The sequence below is a fragment of the Aspergillus viridinutans genome (genome assembly GCF_018404265.1).
Source record: "Aspergillus viridinutans IFM 47045 DNA, scaffold_4, whole genome shotgun sequence".
In the NCBI taxonomy this organism is placed as follows: domain Eukaryota; kingdom Fungi; phylum Ascomycota; class Eurotiomycetes; order Eurotiales; family Aspergillaceae; genus Aspergillus; species Aspergillus viridinutans.
This window is the reverse complement of record NW_025091220.1, coordinates 2286903-2305771: the sequence shown is the minus strand read 5'-3', so window position 1 is coordinate 2305771 and position 18869 is coordinate 2286903. Positions and strand designations below refer to the sequence as shown.

The 18869-nt window shown below is 50.3% G+C and overlaps 5 protein-coding genes across 5 annotated transcripts; 3 read left to right on the top strand and 2 right to left on the bottom strand.

Annotated features, from left to right (window-relative positions):
- Window positions 1–383: 383 nt before the first annotated feature.
- Window positions 384–3165, bottom strand: Aspvir_006743 (alpha/beta fold hydrolase; the record flags this gene model as incomplete). The annotated part of the gene is made up of 2 exons (XM_043269935.1): window positions 384–1312; window positions 1371–3165. The coding sequence occupies 2 exons, from the start codon at window positions 3163–3165 to the stop codon at window positions 384–386; spliced, it is 2724 nt and encodes a 907-aa protein (XP_043125870.1).
- A 2414-nt stretch (window positions 3166–5579) lies between these two features.
- Window positions 5580–9696, top strand: Aspvir_006742 (uncharacterized protein; the record flags this gene model as incomplete). The annotated part of the gene is made up of 4 exons (XM_043269934.1): window positions 5580–5867; window positions 6045–7665; window positions 7742–7855; window positions 7925–9696. 4 exons carry the CDS (start codon window positions 5580–5582, stop codon window positions 9694–9696), a joined length of 3795 nt encoding a protein of 1264 aa, XP_043125869.1.
- Window positions 9697–10197: 501 nt separating this feature from the next.
- On the top strand, window positions 10198–11987 carry Aspvir_006741 (RXT2 domain-containing protein; the record flags this gene model as incomplete). Its single annotated transcript, XM_043269933.1, has 4 exons — window positions 10198–10270; window positions 10353–10474; window positions 10566–10719; window positions 10792–11987. 4 exons carry the CDS (start codon window positions 10198–10200, stop codon window positions 11985–11987), a joined length of 1545 nt encoding a protein of 514 aa, XP_043125868.1.
- A 661-nt stretch (window positions 11988–12648) lies between these two features.
- Window positions 12649–13613, bottom strand: Aspvir_006740 (bifunctional phosphatidyl-N-methylethanolamine N-methyltransferase/phosphatidyl-N-dimethylethanolamine N-methyltransferase; the record flags this gene model as incomplete). The annotated part of the gene is made up of 4 exons (XM_043269932.1): window positions 12649–12724; window positions 12836–13262; window positions 13345–13365; window positions 13565–13613. The coding sequence occupies 4 exons, from the start codon at window positions 13611–13613 to the stop codon at window positions 12649–12651; spliced, it is 573 nt and encodes a 190-aa protein (XP_043125867.1).
- Window positions 13614–14320: 707 nt separating this feature from the next.
- Window positions 14321–18042, top strand: rgsC (putative intermediate filament protein (Mdm1); the record flags this gene model as incomplete). The annotated part of the gene is made up of 2 exons (XM_043269931.1): window positions 14321–16973; window positions 17042–18042. 2 exons carry the CDS (start codon window positions 14321–14323, stop codon window positions 18040–18042), a joined length of 3654 nt encoding a protein of 1217 aa, XP_043125866.1.
- Between the last annotated feature and the right edge of the window lie 827 nt (window positions 18043–18869).

The window sequence follows — 18869 nt, the reverse complement described above, 5'->3', positions numbered from 1 at the left end:
GCGCCGTTGTTTGCTGTCTTATTCATTAAAATCTACATTAAAAGCTCGGCTATCTATGCTATAATGGGTATTCTCGGAGTAACAAATAACAAGCAGAACAAGACTATTGGTATCATGATTTAAGTAAAAGTGAAAGGCATAACTCTCGATGACGACGTGCAAAAAGTGTCCTGATATTGAAAACAGGACTCGAGGCTGGGATCATCATCAGGGATGTCGAGATTGCAGCAAGACGACAGCCGCAGACCTGCAGCGGCGTCATAAAAAAAACAATAGGTAGGGGATAGGGATCTCTCAGCTAAATGGCTGAGGGCAGACGGGTGATTGTGTTTGTAGTTGTGATAAGAAAGACGTACAGCGCGTGCTCAGGTGCGCATCATGCATCATGTTGGCAAGGCGAAACCCGGACGCGGTCCCACTGTCCCTCGTCGCCTGCCCTGGACCACGGTCATCCAGTCCTCCCACTCTTTCGCGATCTCCATCAGCACATTACCCATAACGGTGGCAGAGGCCATTAATCCGTGACCTTCGCCCTCGAGGACTCGAACTTCGCAACGTCGCATGCCTTTGCCCAACCAACGGACATTGTCGACAGGGACACGAGTATCTCTACTTCCGTGGTGGATGACAACATTGCGAGTGATGTCCACATAGCGGAATCCAATCGTTTGGCGGCGTTCCAGGCAGACTAAAAGATCAACTGCCGGGTTTGCGTTCGTTGTGGCCAGCTCCCATATCTTGTGTGTCAGCCTGTTATCATAATCGCTCTGGCGTTCGCGTTCTTCGGATGAGATTATGGCTGTCTGACTCGCGGTGACTTCAACCTGCTTGACATCTGTTCTTTGAGAGACGACCGGCGCCTTCAAATCCTGTAGTGCTTTGATATCACCCCCCTGTTGATGTATCTTGGACTGAGCCCGCCCAGGCCCTTTCGGCTCCGTCGCTAACGCAGGGGACATATCTTTTGAGGTTGTCTTGCGTCGAGTGCGGCGAGGAGCTTTCGGCAAACTGGAGGTGAGACTAGCGCTTGCGGCACTCATGAAACTCGAGTTGGCAACCTTCAGGAATGACGCAGGCAAAGCTCGCAGAATCCGTTGGGAATACGGAACAGCATTGGTAGGTACAGGTTCCTTGTGCGGCCCCATGCTCGATAATTGAGACGGCGGAATCCAAGGAGCCAGAAGGTGGATACGGCCACGGATGTGTTGTGGAATCCTCAACGCCGTTGCCAGCGCATAAATCGCTCCGGCAGAATGAGCCAGTATCGAAAACTTGTTGACCTTGAGGTGATTACACACGATTGCGACATCATCTATCCTCGGTTAGTGAAGAAAATTCGGGAGAGCCGAAGACAGGTTGGGTCTTCTTACCAGGCCAGCTGAGAGGATTTGCTGCCTCCTCTGTATAAGGTGCGCTTTCGCCTACTCCGGGGCGATCCAAGGTCACTAGTCGGAGATTGAGAGACCGCGCCAACTCGTCGTAAAACGCCATCAGATACCTGGTCAGGCCCATACCGAGGCAGCACAATACAACGTGGCCCTTCGGGTCTCCAACTTCAGAAAATGCTATGGCGCGGCCTGTTGTTGGGTGGGGAACCTTTTGAGTAAGTTTGGGCGATGAGATATACTCTAAGACCGCGAGGTCTATTGAGTCGGCGCTCGACGGCCGTTCGTCGCTGACCGAAGCATGGACTGGAGACGCAGGCCCGGATGGGGCACGTTTGTGGTGTCGCTTCGGGGTCGAAGACTCCAATGATCGTCTGGACCGAAGATTGTCATTCTGATCTGGCTTATCGAAAGATTGCCTATGCAGTGGCAAGTTGGGAGTTTTGGATGTAAGCGGAGAGTCACTTCGCGCCGTTGTTCTGCTCTTCCCGGTCATTACGGCCGGTGACGGAGCACTCTCATCAAATGCGACGGCTCCTCTTGCATCTGCATATGTGTGATGGCTTGTGTGGCTCGATGTCCTAAGGGGCAGACTTGGCCTAGTTGAGGAATCCTTGGAACACTTGTCTGGGCTGTCGTCTGTTTCCAATTCGGTTTTGATCCTTTGCTGCTGATCCTTCAATTCTTGGATTCTCTTCGTGACCTGTTCTGCTTCGTTGCCAGTTTCGCCGGGGCTGGACTCAACTTTCGTATCCCTGCTAGCCGTGGATGAATACCTGGTATGACGAGTGGATCTGCGCTTCCTCGGGCTGGAAGAGAAACTGTGCCGTAAGGAGGACTCGCGCGCAGGAATGACCCTTCCACTCCCGATACCTCCAGGCGTGCTGCTTACACTCCCTCGGGCGCTGTGCGATGACTGGCGTTCTCTGCTAGGCGGGGCACTGACGGCAGTTCCACTATGGATGCCCTTGGAGAAATGATCCAGTCGCGCCTCCTCGGCAACGTCAGCCATAGAATGCATAGAGCGCAAGCTGGTCCGATTGCGGGGAATGTTATGCCTTAGGCTGTCGTTGTAACTACTCGTTTTCCGTAGACGATCTGTCTGTTTTTCCTTATCATTCATGAATTCGCGCGAGGATTTCTTCAGCAGTCCAAGCTGGCTTTTCAGACTTTTTCGGCCTCCAGAAGCCGTAGATGCGATACTAGGTGCTGTGGATACTCGGGGGCCGGGCTCGGCTGTGATCATACCGAATGCGCTGTCCTCGCACGCAGCTTTGGCCGATGTGTATGAGCTTCTGGAAGCGGGTCGCGCCGATGATAGAGAAGGCCCGAAAGTACTTTTCGTCTTTGGAGATGGAGGTGCCCTGGCCATCCGAATGACCGGAGCAGCTGCTGCATCGTCCGGATGTAAAAACGGGCTATGCGTCTCGTTCTCTGAAAGCTGTTGCGCTCCGTAGCTTATCCCGAACCCATGATCGCCTGATGAGTGCTGTTCTGTATGAGGTTGTGGCTCCGATGGGAAGAATACTGAAAATATGGGGGAAGATGGATCGGTATCTAAGTCGAGGCGCGGAACGTTATCGAAATGAGATTGGAGGGGGACAGAGATGGTAGAGAGGGACGAAATTAAAGATGTAATAACTTCCGGGGATGTTTGGTCGACTGACGACCGACTTGTGGAATGCGAGCGAGATTTGCGACGTCGTGTGAGCAGGGAGGAAGACGCTGGTTGTAAAGGGGCATGCGCCGTGGGCGCAGGAAAGTCCTCCATAGCGCCCATCTTCTCCCCTGTTTCTCTGACGCTGAACTTTTCTCCTTCTTTTTTTCGGGATTTCGGTATTGAGAATGGAATTGTTTTTTGGACCTGGGCTTCTAGGAAACCCTGGGATTCCAGGAACCCCTCAAGCCAGATTCGGAAGAAGAGTGGAACGTCACCGGCAATTGATGCGGAAGGGCGGGGTGAGTGCTCGCATTATCCTGCAGGAAAAAATGATAAGACTGGCTCAACGGTAGAAATCTAAATCAAGAACGAAGAATTGATGCATGTGCGAGTTCGACCGATTGGTGAGGATCCAGGACGATCGTATCAAGCCCCCTGCGGCTTGCGAACCCCTTGCAGAAGTCCGGTATCTGGGGAAATAGAAAAACAAGAGGGAATGGGAAGTCTTCCGAGTGCGTCGTCGCTGGAAGTTGAAATTATGATTATGATTATGATCATGGATTCAGCAGAAATCGGGTCTCTAAGAAAGATATTTAAGGAGAGGATCTAGTTGATAATCGGTGCCAGAAAGTTAAAGAAAGGAGGGGCAGTGATGAGAGTTAAACTCCTATTATTTAGTAGATAGACTAGATAGATAGTGGTTCAGGAAAGGGAGAAGGAAGGGGAAAGGAATAATAAGATCATTATACTAGTAAGTATGTTGATTAGCTTAGGAGTAGTGAGAAACGGAGTATCTACGGAGTACCTTACTTGGGTAGTCTACCTATTGATTCCAGACTGATAGAGAGGTCGATGGCAAGCCAACATAAAAGGAATGATTACCTAGAGAGGATGTCTGATTGCAATAATATTTACGAATTCGTTAGGTAGACGAAGAACAACAATCCCTTGTTCTAGCCATCTTGATTATTTCCCTGCTCTTGAAGATTCGAATCAGGAAATATAATCTTCTTCATGTCTTCATTATTATTATTATCGTTGTTCTAAGGCACTGACTAGCCCAATTCTTGCTTACACGAGAAATCCCACGATTCAGGGCCAAATGAGCAACAGTTCTGAGTCTGCTCCTCCACATGGTTCGCAGATCCAAATTTCAAGAGGTACCAATCGGGCCCCCGAAACACCTCGCGTACTCAAAGTTCAATACAAACGTCAGTTCAGCTTTGGATAGGCTTCGATTCACAGGCTCTGATCTGGACCTCTGATGCACGTTCGCTCATCATATCGAGATCCTCGGAGCCTTGCTCGTCATTCTTATGAGCTTAAAGAGATTCATCAAAATAAAGATAGATACTCTCCGTGGTCTATCTACAGAGTCCTAGGGAAGACGCTAAGTCAGGAAAGTGAAGACCCATTTTTAGTAATCTGCGTCGCCTTCCTGTTAGTTAATATGGTTGCGGAACAGATGGATATCGCAGGGACATAATATGACCACCTGTCGAAGGGGCAACTGGCAAGATAACAAGATAGATGCTTGTTTCCTGCCTTTTTTGATGGTGCAGGGACGTGCGTATACTAGTCGACTTAAAACATACTGACAGACTAGACATTTTTGGATGACTAGGTAGTGATGCAAGGGAAATAAACCAATTGACGGAAGAGCATGGGATGCTTGTTGGCTGTCATGCCCTTCTATAGCAGTCTTGCTCTTTGTAGTCGCAAGGCATGGTATCCTTGCAATCCTGGCATAACATCGGCAAGGTACTTCTCAAGTATTGAAGCAGGAACCAAACTAGGAACAGAATATTCTCTACCTGAGGGTCTGGAATTGTTGCGACGACTTTGGCGAGTAATATCGTACCATCAAATCTTGCCTCATCGCAGCTAGTATGCAACAAGGAGATCGAGGATATGTAGACATATGGTAGACAAGCGATTTGACACTTTTCTCTTCGCCATAGGTTTCAACACTTGTTTTTGTGGCAATACGCCTATAACTCGCAATTTGAAAGGCTGGCCACTTTGGTCTTGCAATGAAATACATATAAACTTCGCGCGTAAATGAGGCTCGAGGTACTATTTACCACAGACTCCGGATCGCTTCTCGCATACCAACGGAGCTAGCTTCGTTGCAGAAAAACCTCGCCTGACTAATTGAGACTCGTGAAACAATTACAAACATCTGGTAGTCTACAATACAGTTGTCAATGTTGTCGACGGGACTATAGCACCTCCGCCGATAGTCTGATAGCCCGGATGTACTTAGGCTTGGCGCTGTTGATGATGTTGAACCAAAACACATGCTTGTGGCTTGGCAAAGGAAGCGAATGCTTAGGTCTACATCCACCACCAAAAGAACGCCCATGTCATCTAGGAGACAAGCGAAAGGTGTTCTTTCAATCGACAGAGGAATCAAGCAGCACTGCCTTAACAACGAGAAACAAATCTAGCGGTCATCCATCGTGGTGGCCTCAGCGGACGTTTGAATTCAGATATGCGGTGATCTACATCCCACGACAAGACCATTGTCCGCCATGGACGCCTATCCCGAAGACTATGCGGTCCACAACCTTCCTTTCATCCTTCTCTCCGGACTAGAAGCCGACCCTCCAGATGAAGCTGGATCGAGCGGTCCCGAGTACCCTCTCCTCCAAAAGGGACCAAGAATATACTCGGACTTTCCACCTCTAAGCGGACCGACTGTGGAGGAATTGCGGAGGAACCTTCTGGAGGAAGATGCGTCAGAAGTGCCATGGGACAATAGGGAACCTACAAGTACGAGGTATTCAGGGATTGGATACAAAATCAAGAGTGTAGGGAGGGTAGGTTCTCATCCACCGCATGAATCAGCCCCTAAGACGTCCCTCCTGCAATCGGACACGAACAAGCACCTTGCATTGAGCACAGCCTACTGTAATTGCTCTGTACACCCTATAGGCCGCGAGGATACTGAGTCTTCCAGTTGAAGGCGAAGTGAGCTATTGCTGACAGAAACGCAGTCCTACAGACTTCCCCCGCGGAAAGCTGATCCCCCGCCGCTGTCTCCTCCCACAAGTCCAACAGGCGAGCAACAAAATGATTTACATACACCGCCATCCTTCGTCCTGCACTCGCCTATATCCCCCTTGACACCAAGTTCTCCTACATTTCCCGATGGTCTACTCACTCCTTTGTGGGTGACGAAGCACCAAAACCTCGTCCCCGCGGCGGTCATCAACTTCTTCCCATTCTGCTTGGCCCCCAACATGAGCTCCCTCCGCGACAATCAACTCAAGATTGAGATTAATGGACTGAAGAAAGAATGGTCTGACTCTGGTTACAAACCCCGTTTCGTTGTCGTCCTCCTGTCAGAGGAAAGCACTCTTGGCTATAACAAGGAGGAGACGGAGGAGCGAATCACGAGCATACGAAGAGCGACGAGTCTGGACCAGAAATCCGTTCTTCTTCTTCCACCTGATGCAACCTCGGCGGAATTGATTGAGTTCACAAGGAATTTATTGACCATGCTACAGCCGTTGGTGGTAGAATATTATCGGGACTTATCTAAACACGCAAGACGGAAACGTAACCGAGGCGCAGTTCCTCCTCCTACGGCACCACCCACAAGCGGAACATCACAGACACTATCACTCCAGGGATGGAATGTTCGCTATGAGTTTAAACTTGGTATCTTTGCCGAGTTTCGCCAAGAGATCGATGCCGCACTAAGGAATTATGAGAGTGCATATGAGACTTTGTTTGGGCAGGATGTCTTTGAGAATATCGCCGGTTGGAATCCAAGGTTTAATGATGCTCGTCTCTTGTCTGATGCTCTGGCAATCCGCATAATTCGTTGCTTATTGTGGACCGGACAAACCCGCACCGCGGTACGTTCATGGGTCAACCACCGTACTCGCTCCCGTGATATTATCAATCGGCGAGGTAAAGGAACCAGGAACTACGGATGGGAAGCTTGGGAGGCTCGATGGTCGATGGCAATGGCACAGCTCATACGCCAGGCCAACATCCCTGGCATTTCTGGCAACACATCGTCCCAAGAGGGAGACGACGATCAGTACTTGATCTTCGTCCCCCCTGAAAAGATGACGCCTCTTAGTGATGCCTTGTGCCCCTGGGAGCTCCTTCACCATGAGGGTTATTGGTTGTACCGGTCCGCGAAACACGCGGTGACTCGACGCACTCTAGCCGAGCATATTCCGGATGAAGATCGCATACCACCAGGTCAATTACCTGCTTCTCAGATCGCGAATAAGTCATATATGTATGACACCTATCTTGCCCCAGAGCCATATATTGAAGCACCGCAGCCAGGCTCAACTGGCTTCGATCATTCACAACAAATTCTGAACGCCCTGAGGGCAGCATTGGAGCAATTTGCAAGGCGTAAGCAAGTTCGGAAGACGGAGAGCCTCAGCTTAGAGATAGCGGAAGAATACATGCGTGTTGGCTCATGGATTGAAGCATATGAGACCCTTCGTCCACTATGGCCGACGCTCACTTGGCGACAGGCTGGCTGGTGGCCGCTCATGGAGAAGTTCGGTTGGGCTTTGAGGGAATGCGCGCTATATATGCAGGATAGCGAGATGGTTTTACGAGTGGACTGGGAACTGATGAACCAGGGTGCGTTCTTGCTTTCAGTTTTCTGATACAGCGCCCTGTCTTGCTTGTGTCACTGACTCACGAGTAACCTGCACAGTGTTTCAACCACGATCAGGTTGGCACTACAGTATCAACCAGAGCCTTAGAGACCTTCCTATCACAGAACACAAGCCATCTGTCGCACTCAATGCCGAGGATGTCATATCGAGCCGTAAGTGTTCTCTTGGCTATTGTTGTCTCGTTCCTGCCTCTCAATACCTGACCATTCCACTGGCCACAGTCACAGCCACATTTGTCTTCGAGAAGTCGGAAGGAAATGTCGGCGAGCCTCTCATGGGGCAGTTGACAATCACTTCTCTCGGTCAGAAATCTTCAGACCCAATACGACTGTCAGAGGTCAAGGTCGTTTTCGAGGGCTGCCTCCGTCCAATGAAGCTTCAATCCGACCAGAACGTGACAGCTGACATCACGACTCCTTGCACGATATCGTCGCTCACGCTACGTGAGCCCACATCTGCTGACTCGACGACTCTGTTATCACCGAGCAATGGCCTAACAGCACTGGTAGGGATGGGTGATCTGACCATAGGACCGGCCCAGACCAAAGTGTTCAATCTAACCTTTGTCCCCCGCGAAGCTGGGGATTCCAGGGTGGCATCAATAACTTTACTTATTGAAGATGAGAGGTTTGATTTAGCCTGCGCTATAACCGATCTGACCCAGCGTGACTCCTTTTTGTGGCAGCAGACCACGAACGGCGTATCCCGGAGACGTGTGGGCAAAGACCGGGATACCTGTCGGTGCAAGATCATGCCCAAACCGCCAAAAATTCGAATTACAACACCGAACATCAGAGCGACATACTACACAAATGAGCGAGCTGTTCTTAAACTGGACATATACAACGAAGAAGATGAGGCTGCAGACGTGTCCGCAGAGGTAAGGCTCTTCGGACATCCGGACTCGGCAGCGCAGATTCTGTGGCTTGATGAGGATGGTGAGGCCATATCTCCTCGTTCGCAGGATAGCTCGCCCATCGAGGGGGCGCGTCATGTCGCAAAACGGTCCATTGGTGTCATGGACAGGTCATCCAGGCAACAGTTGAAGCTTGTGCTGACAGACACTCTTGAACCTTCGACCCACGAGCTTCAAATTACCTGTGTATACAATCTGCTATCTGATTATCAGACCCCGATCATCGCGACACACAGACTCGCCTTATCAATCATACGACCATTTGAGGCAAACTATGATTTTCTTCCGCGCCTTCATCCCGAACCCTGGCCTGATTTCTTTACAATCGATGACGACTTGGCTGAACACGAAACTACGCCTAAACCTCGAGGCTTGCGGCAACGATGGTGCTTGAGTTCCAAGGTTGTCTCGTTTGCCCTGGAGCCGCTTGTCATCGAAAAGATTACGCTAGTGCTACTGAGCCTTGGCGGCGGAGCGGTCTGCAACATTGGATCTGAAATAGTCGCCGACCCACATGCGCTGGAAATACGTCCCGAGGAGCTTCGCGAGTCCAGCTTTATACTGGAGGTTCAAAAGTTGGTCTTGGGAGACCGACGGCCGACAGCTCTGAATCTGGCTCTAGAGATCCAATGGCGTCGAATAGGCACCGACGCCGCTGCATCATCAGCGGACAGCGCTGCCGTCACCACGACTACTCTACCCATTCCGCGCTTCGTGATGCCCGCGGGAGAGCCCCGCGTACTTGCCTCGGCATTGGCTTCAGAAGCTATCTCCGGTCTGATTCACCTGGACTACACGCTGGAGAATCCTTCGATGCACTTTCTCACCTTCAATCTTGCTATGGAGGCGAGTGAGCATTTTGCTTTCAGCGGACCGAAGACCGCGGTCGTCCAGCTTGTGCCGTTAAGCAGACACACAGTGCGATATAACCTCCTGGCTTCCAAGCGGGGGCTATGGATCCAACCCCAATTGAATGTTGTGGATACGTATTTCAACAAAGCCCTGCGGGTACAGCCAACTGAAGATATGCGATCAGATAAGAAGGGAATTTTGATTTGGGTTGACGCTGACGACTAGATAATGATATCACAGCTTTTGTCAATTCAACAATGAATGAGTAGAGTCAAGGACAATCTAGTTACTACATTCTCTGTTCTCTGGGCTATGCAGACACATTGCATTCTCGGTCCGGCGTACTAAGGTACCTGTACCTCTCTATATTCCTACATGATAACAGACGTCATCCAGACTCAGGGCTAATCACGTGGTCAGCCCTTATCACGCGCTGGGACAGTTGGGCCTAAAACAGACTAGCGGCGCCGATCGTAGAAGTGCCCAGCGCCCGCAGCTCCCCAGACAGACTAGACAAAGACAACACAAGACAGAGAGACAAGACACAAAAACGGCAACTAGGGAGAGAGAGGACGCCGTGCAGTTCGTCTTCTCATCACTATCCCTTGCTGTATTGCCACTTACTGCTTCATTGTGGCCAGACGTTTCGACTAGCCCATCCTTCCCTTCTTGCGCTGCTTGTTACTCTGTTCGCCCATTACGCCGTCAATCGGACACATCCCAATCATGGCAGCGCAAGCGGCCCTGATCGCCGATACAATTATTGGCATGAAAAGAGCCTTACGAAGAGAGACAGAGTGTATATCTGCGTTTCCTTATTTGTCCCACCCTTGCGATCAATGGTCACTTTCTGAGCTATTTCTGACTTCTTAATGCTGAAGACTCAGGTCCCGATGAACCGATCACTCAGCCGACGAACAGAGGCAACAAATTACGGGCCAATGCGAAGTACGTGCGTGAGGGCGCTCTAGGATACATACATCCAGAGCAATTGTACAAACAGGTAACTTTTCCGACCTACCGGACTTTTGTGTTTGAAACATCGACGATGGCGCGCGGGGCTACGGGAGCAAAACGGCTGACACGGGCTCTAGAAAATCGAACACGCCGGATACACTCGCTATATCCTTCAACGTAATCCGGTGCGCTATGATTCGGAGGGTGACGAGCTTGATGAGGATGATGAAGACTCGGAGGCGGATGCGGCTGCTGCTGAAGAGAATCCATTCTCCGAGATTGCTTTGGAAAGTACGTATTTGCACTCTGTCGCTGGTTCAGCGATTTTCTAGACAGCTGACATCTTTCCGCGTTATCCTCTAGACCTCCTATGTCCTCTGAAGCATCCGTCGGAGCTGCCTACTCACCCTTCGTTGTCGCACGCTTACACTTCGAAGGCGCTTAGAAATATGACCCAAGCTGTTGAAGCGAAACTTCGACAGGAGCGCGCTTTGTTGTGGCGAGCAAGGAATCTTCATCGACAGTTCCTTGGGGATGGGTCCTGGATGCCTTGCGGGATGTTTGAAACTGCGGAAGATCGGTTCTTATTCGAGCCTTGGGCGTCTTATGCGATGCGCGGTTCACCATCCGGCGAACATGCGCTAAATGGACTGGTCGATTCGGTCGCAGCAGATAAATCGAACCAGGAGTTGCCGGCAGCCCAGGCAGGAGGAAAAGATGTTGAGATGATGGATGCTCAAAACAACGAGGCGGAGGTGCAGACGGACGACAACACTATCAAAAACAATCAGTCGATGCAACCCAAGTCTGAGGAAGTCGATGCGGCTGTGACAGATCTTCCCCCGCATCGAGACACTGCAAATTCGGAACCGCAGGTCAATGGGCACATCGTGACTGATGGGAAGCAGGCCCATGACTCTGTAGCAAATTCGGACCAACATCCCAAAGAAGGGAAAGGAAAGGCTCGAGCAAATGACGAGCAAGGAGCGGAAGCCGAAGCCGAACAACGAGACGGTCCACAAGGAGATGAAACGGACAAGGACACGGAGATGCAGGATGGCTCATCACCAGAGCCGCCTCGACGCATGACTACGCGAGCGCAAGCGAATGCTTCAAATACAGAACCGGCCCAAGATTCTGGCAAGCTCTCCCCCTCGGCTTCCACTGACACACTCAACGCACTTCCAGCGCCACATCCGCTATTCCTCGTGCCTGAGTCTGTGCTACCTGATCCCAACTTTGGGTTACCAGCCAATGAAGCTGAAGAAACGCGACGGCTGCTTTGGTCTTTTATTCAGAAGCAAGAAGAGACCGTTCGAGGATTCGAGCACATGCTTGAGTGCCTGCTCCGGGCGTGTCGGATGCAGGAAGACATCTTTGAGTGGTGTAAAGTGGAAGGGCACGTCGGAGAGTTGAGTGATGGAGAGGACTGGTACGATCCTGAAAAATGGGGTCTCGCCGAAGGCGAAGAACTCAAAAAGGGGGTCGACGAAGATGAGATCGAAACGGTCGAGGAGAGCAGAGCAACAGGCAAACGAGGACGAGGTCGACGCGCTTAGACAACTGAGATCCTCTTCTTGGTCTTTCTATCTGGTTTGGGACATGGTTAACACGTATTGAACGACTTCAATCGCACGCAATTCAACAGTTTTTGAATAGATACATAGCGTGGAGTTGGCGGAGTCTTTGTATGGGAGGTTAATTGTTTCAATTCTCTCAGGGATGACTTCTACTTGACATTTTGACTTGCAGAACGACTACGCCGGCAAGGAATCAAAGGCCGGCAGTCTAAATAGCGAAAAAACCAACATTAAACAATATCTCTGGTATATCGTCGTCTGAAAGTGACAAAAATTATGTACAAGAATCATGAGCCAACCTTTTCTCAGTGACCTTCTTTCGCCGTTATATCACCATCCGACTATATGCCTCCACCGTGTAAACTTTTGGTGCCTTACGCAGGTTTGGTAGTGGTCCGCGATGTCACTTTGGAAGTGATCGTTGAAGATAATTCCACAAGCTGTCCCATTTCCCTCCTCTATCATGAAAGACGTAATTCGTGAGCTCGTAAGCGCCACCCAAATCGTCTTGTCGAAAACCAAGGCAAGGACGAAGGTGTCCATGACCCGCAAGGATTTTGAAAGATGTTGAAAGTCCAAGGCACTAATCCTGCAGAGTCTTCGGTTTCGAGTGCTACTGCACGCAGACGGCATGCTACTTTTACAAGCTCTTGCCGCCCCGCTTGGACTTTGCACGTTCCCGTTCACGCTTAGCATAGATCTCCGCAGTGAAAGGACTACAATGCCGCGATCAGTTTCCATTACATTCTTCACTTCCAGCGAGGACACTGGGAAATGTAGGACCCAACCTAGGGCCAGAGGACCTGGGAGAGAATCGGGTGACTTACTCCTCCCACTGGAGAGCGATCCAGTATACAATGAAGACCTCCGCAGTGAGCAGGAGACCGGCGACCTTGCCAAAGTAGAGAGCCACACCCAAGAAGTTCAGGGTGCTGCCCCAGTACATGGGGGAACCGGTAACGTTGAAGGGGAAGCCGGTGACGGGAGCATCCATGAGGATGCCGAAGTAGTCTCCAAGGTAGGTTCCGGTGACGCCAAGGGCATACATGCTAGTCAAAACGAGGATAGATCCGATGCCGAACAGAATGGAGCCTAAAATCGGTTGGTGCACTGGGGCGTAGTAAGGCTGATCCTGGAGGGCCAGTTGATACACATGGTCGCGAGCGAGGCCCAGGGTAAAGATGATGAATCCGAGAAAGTAGCATCCGTAGTAGGGGCTACCGAATATACGAGTGAGGTAGTGCTTTCGGTACTCTACAAGGAGAAAAAGTAATCGGGTTTGCGACAATAAGCAAGTATTCCTAGATTCGAGCCTAAGGGAACGGGAGGTTGAAACCAACCAGTACGGGCAACGATGCTACAAGCGACGCGTAGGTTAGCCCATGAGTGCTCCGACTGGAAAAGAAAATAGAGAGAAGCAAGTTAAGCAAGTTAAGCAAGGACTTACTTCCAGAACAGTGGATTGAACAGGATGAAGAGAGCACATCCTACAATGATGCTCGTCAGTTGTGAAAATCACATGCGTAGGACTGGTAACAATTAACAGAGGATTGTACCTTGGAAGGATTTCTGAGAAAAATCGATATAATCTACAAGATTGGCCATGATGGAAGAGCACTAGAAGACTCAAAATGGGTCAAGAACGAGATAAAGCAGTTCGAACGTGGTATGGTTATATGGAGAGGGTTGTCGAGGAAAAGGAAGAAAAGAACAACAATACATGAAAGGGAACCTCAGGCATACCTAGGTGCTAGCACCCCGTAATAGGTAAGGTAAACACATGACATGACGTCTGTTTCGGAGCTTCCTGGGTCACATGATCCAATCAGTATCGAAATCAGTCGTCGACTTGAGATAAAGATTGATTTTATTTCGACTTGTCCATTGACTCGGGAGGTGTAACGAATCTGCCTCAGTTAGATTTGCTTCAGCTCAATAAGCAAATGACTGGCGAAAGATGTGAGCGTCTACCTTTCCAGGCAACTCTCGGGTCTCATCAGTAAACACTCCCCAGAGTCCCCACGTTCGGTGGACCTCGAAGCTCTAACTCCTCACCGCCAACGTTTATCTATCTGTCTCTGTATCGATCAATGCACCTCTATCAGCTCGCGGGTACCTTCCCATCGTCCTGATGTTTGTTTTGTCGTTGCCGTTATTACCCTAACAAGTACTAATAATAGCTTGATAGTCTTTTCGATCCGTTTCTGCACTACTTCCGATCATGCTACCCTTCCTCTCACTCAACCGTTCTGCCTTCCTTTACTGAGCGTCATGGGACGATCCTCGCCTATCAGTTCATACCACCTGGGAGAATGGCCCTAAATCGCCGCGACATCATTCTTTTTAGCACTGGTGGCTTTATTGCATGGGGCTTGGTTGTTCGCTGGTTTCCAGTTTTGCGATATCTCGGATATGCCCTCGTATTGGGTGTTCTGCTCTCGTGTACCGCGTTGCTGGCGGTGGTGTTTCTCACGATTCGGCCCTTAGATAGCGCAAAACCTCCTAGACCTAGCAGCATTCCCCTCGCATTTCTTTCCCCAAGGCACTGGCCCAGTGAAGTGGAAGGGATTCGCGCGCGCTCGACATACCGCGCAGATTCCCTCTACCCGCAGTCGTTCATTGTGTCGGAGAGTATTGATGAGCTCTTGTCTCTGGTGACAAGGGACTTTATCGCGTCTTGGTATCAGCATATAAGCCCGAATCCGGCTTTTGTTAATGAAGTGGATAGAGTCATTCGAGCCGCTATCGGAAATTTATGTAATCGATTACTTGCAGAGGATCTGATTTCGCTGGTCGTGTCGCGTATCTTTCCGATCCTGACCGCTCATCTGAAGGAATTCGACGTTGCAGAGAGATCTGTGCGGGGACGGAATTTGACGCGCAATGTGACCGAATCTGAGGAGCTGGACCTCGCCATCGCTAAGAAGTATCGTGATGGTCGTCTTCATCCCGCCGCGGCGCTCTCTGTGTCCGATCAGAAACTTGTGGAGCAGGAGTATCTACGGAAGATCACATTGGGGTTACTACCAAAGCTGTTTCCTGAGCACGTCTTGAACAGCCGTATTGTAACCGTTCTGATCCGTGAGATATTAGCTTGCGCTGTTCTCTTTCCTCTGGTATCGGTCCTATCGGACCCAGATACATGGAATCAATTGGTTGAAGCTTACGGAAGAACAACTATCCAAGATCGCAAAACAGTTCAGAAGATACGGGCGGCTCTCGACGAACATGCTTCGCCCGCCCCGAAGTCCAAACGTGGTCACCCATTTCCCAAACTCGCACCGAACGATTCAGAAAGGGCTTTTGAGCGGTTTGTCCGAACCATTCGGCGTTGTAACAATTTATCCGATGCCAGACGTTTCAGAGCGCTGGTCGCAAGTCAACTGAAACGGGAATCTATGGTGGAAGGTCAAGATCCGGTTTACCTCCGGCGCCTGGAAACAGGCAAAAGAGTTTTGGACCAAAAGGTTGATAAACTATCAGCACCGGGAGGAAGCAGTACGCCGTATGCAAAAACTGTTGAGTCTCATTTTCGTCGCAATAGCTCTTCGGGTAAACCCGAGGCGTCCTTGGTCGATGTGATGCATGATGCATCCGGTCTCTCCTACTTCATGGAGTTTATGGATCGGCAGAAGCTCATGTCGCTTGTTCAATTCTGGATCGTCGTTGACGGATTTCGCAACCCACTTGAAGATGATTTTGGTGATGAGACATCGCCGAGCTCCATGACCTGGACCACAGCGGATCGGAATGATATGGCTCTCATCAGTGAAACCTACCTGTCGAAGCCCGAACTCAAAGTCAGTGAGGAAGCACGTCGGACTGTCAAGGCTTTTCTGAGTGCAGGCAAACGGGCTACACCAGAACAGTACCGTAAAGCACGGACGGTCATTCTAAGCACCCAGTCCGCGGTCCTGGAAGAGCTACAAAGTGTGTACTACCCCAAATTCAAACAATCCGACCTGTACTATAAATACCTCGCATCAGATGAAGTTTCCGTTGCCGGATCTCATGCGTCGCCTGCACAAGTCGAGTCACCTGTCAGACGGCCTCTGCCTCCCTTAATGGCTCGTACCTCCTCACATCCTGGGCAAAAGCCGAAGGATCTGCGGAGGGCCGTGGCCTCCTCTAGTGACGTCCGGAGTATGGGCAAGCTCTTTGATGATGAGGAGGAGACGAGACGGTCCATTGATTCCGAGCGGTCAGCGCCATTGTTCGATGATGACTACGATACAGACCCTCTCGCAGCTTCTACACAAAGTCTCGGCACCGACTCTCAAAGTGGCTTCAATGACGCTACCCAAAACCAGGCAATCAAGTCAATGGAGGCTGCTTTGAACGACATCATCACGAGTGACCCCGGAAATGCCAATCTAGGAGATGTGAAGTATATCGATTCTGGATCGCCCGGATCGTTTAGCATTGTTGATCAAGGTCTCAAATCTCCGCGCAGTACAGGAGACTTGGGACGATTGGACAATCGTACGGACGACAATAAAGCCAAACCGAGCATCGCTTCGCTTGGGCTTGTTGACCAGTCATCTCGAATTGGCGTTTTCGATGATGAACTCTTTCCGGATCAGCAAAAGTTTTTGGAGGATGAATATGACGAACCTCCTGAGACAGATGACAAGGACCCTGCGGACGAAGTTCAAGAGGCCGTTCCAGGAGATCTCGGCCTGACCGAGGCAATCGAGGCGCTTAGCGCTGACATTGAGAAGCTCGCTGCTCAAGACGCCGTGATAGATGCTCTGACCCGGAAAGCCGACCTCACGAACAATACTGCGGAGTTAAGGATCCTGCGAAAGTCTAAGGCTAGCATTCAGCGTGAGATTCACCGCAAGGAGATGCAGCGACAACAATATATCATTCAGGAAAGTGACAATAGTTTATATGGCCGCTCGACCGTCCGAATCCAGTCCATTGTAGTGGGCAAAGAGGAAGACGGCCGAGAGTACGCGATGTGTATGTCTATTCTTCCAGTATCCTGCTTTGCCCTTTATTTGCTGTAGTAGCTAACTCAAATCTTTCAGACGTGATTGAAGTGCAAAGAAACGCCGGCGAGCAGATGCCAGCTGCATCCTGGGCCGTTGCTCGCAGGTATAGTGAGTTTCATGAGCTGCATCAAAGGCTACGGATGAGATACCCCTCTGTTCGTCATTTGGAGTTTCCTCGACGTCGCATGGTAATGAAACTGCAAAAAGAGTTTCTCCAGAAGCGTCGATTGGCATTAGAGGCTTACCTACGGAACTTGTTGCTGCTTCCCGAGGTGTGCCGGAGCCGGGACTTGCGAGCTTTCCTGTCACAGCGAGCCATCATCCCTCGCGACGAGACGCCACGCGACGGGGAGACCAAAGATCTAGTGACCCGTATCTACAACTCGGTCGCTGACGGGATGGATGATTTCCTCGGCAATTTCGGTGTACTGGACCAACTATCAGCGGCCGGTCAGAATCTCATATCTGCGGCTACGAATCATCAAGCCAGTCTTGTGCCCAATTCAGGGCTAGCTACCGAGGATGCAGTCACGGCAGCTGAAGCCGAAGCCGAATTAAACGCATTTGAAGACCGCGAGCTGGAGCCATTCATCAAGCCTATTTGTGACCTGTTCCTGGAAGCATTTGAGCTGAACAGAGGCAACAACTGGCTGCGTGGGCGCGCAGTCGTGGTTGTACTCCATCAACTGCTGGGTGGGACGATCGAACGCAAGGTCCGTGAAGGTGCTCGGTCTTTGGTTCAGGACGAATCCCTCCTCCGCTATCTTAGCATGGCCAAGGAGTCTATGTGGCCTGGAGGTGTCTTGCGCGAGAACAAGGTCCGCACGGCATCCGAGCGACTCAAGAGTCGGACTGAAGCTAGCCTGGTGCTGGTGACTCTGATCCCCGATGTAGCAGGCAACGTCGTCGGGCGAGCCAATGCTCAAGGGGCAGCTCGCAGGATCTTTGCTGCACTAAACAACCAGCGCTTGAACTCGCATTTGATATTTACCATTCTGGACGAAGTGGTGTTGGTATTGTTTGGCGGCGCGAAGTGATTTTTCTTTCTTCCTCTCTATCTTTCTCTCTTTTTCTCTTCTTTGCCCATGTATCGTACATATGAGACACTGCATGATGAGATCGCTCTCTCCAATGACACGAGGCGCACGGAGCTATGACCCACCCATCGCATACTACTTTCTAATGAAAGGATGAGAATTTTCTTGTGAATATTTTTAGCCAGTCACCTGAAGAAATCAGACGAACTCGGATCATGCGATTTCGCTTCACCCCTGAATGATGCTTCTCCCTACATGGCAAAAGTAATGACTAATGAGCCCTTCACCGCCAAGCTCCTCTCAGGCTGAGTGATCGAAAGACTCGCAAAATGTCATTCTCATTTGGCAAAGTCTACAGGCAGATCGAGATTCGGTGTTTCCAAAGCAGCTTCAAAGTGGTACTTCATTACCCCGACGCTGCCCTCAAGTGCTTTGGATTACCAAAATCTCCAAAGCTTCGCGCCGTACCCAAACTTGCGCTCGTGTGTATTCAGAGACAAGTCTGACAATTGATGTCTAGTGTAAGCGCCTTGATTTAAGATGTCTTCATTAATGGTTAATAAATGAGTGAATGAGCTCCTGGTTGATACATGACGCATGTAGCAGAGACATGATACAATGTTTCATCTCCAGCGAGCAGGTCGGACCGGTCACAGACGCATTCACCCGCATACACCCACATACACCGAGACACACCAGCATTCGCTTAGAAGCGGTGGGGTAGTGACATGCAAATGGTGAAGAAAAGAAAAGACAAGATTCGAGCACAGCAGATCCATAATATCGAATTACAAAGCAGATTTAAACACCAGCCATCTTTGCTTCTA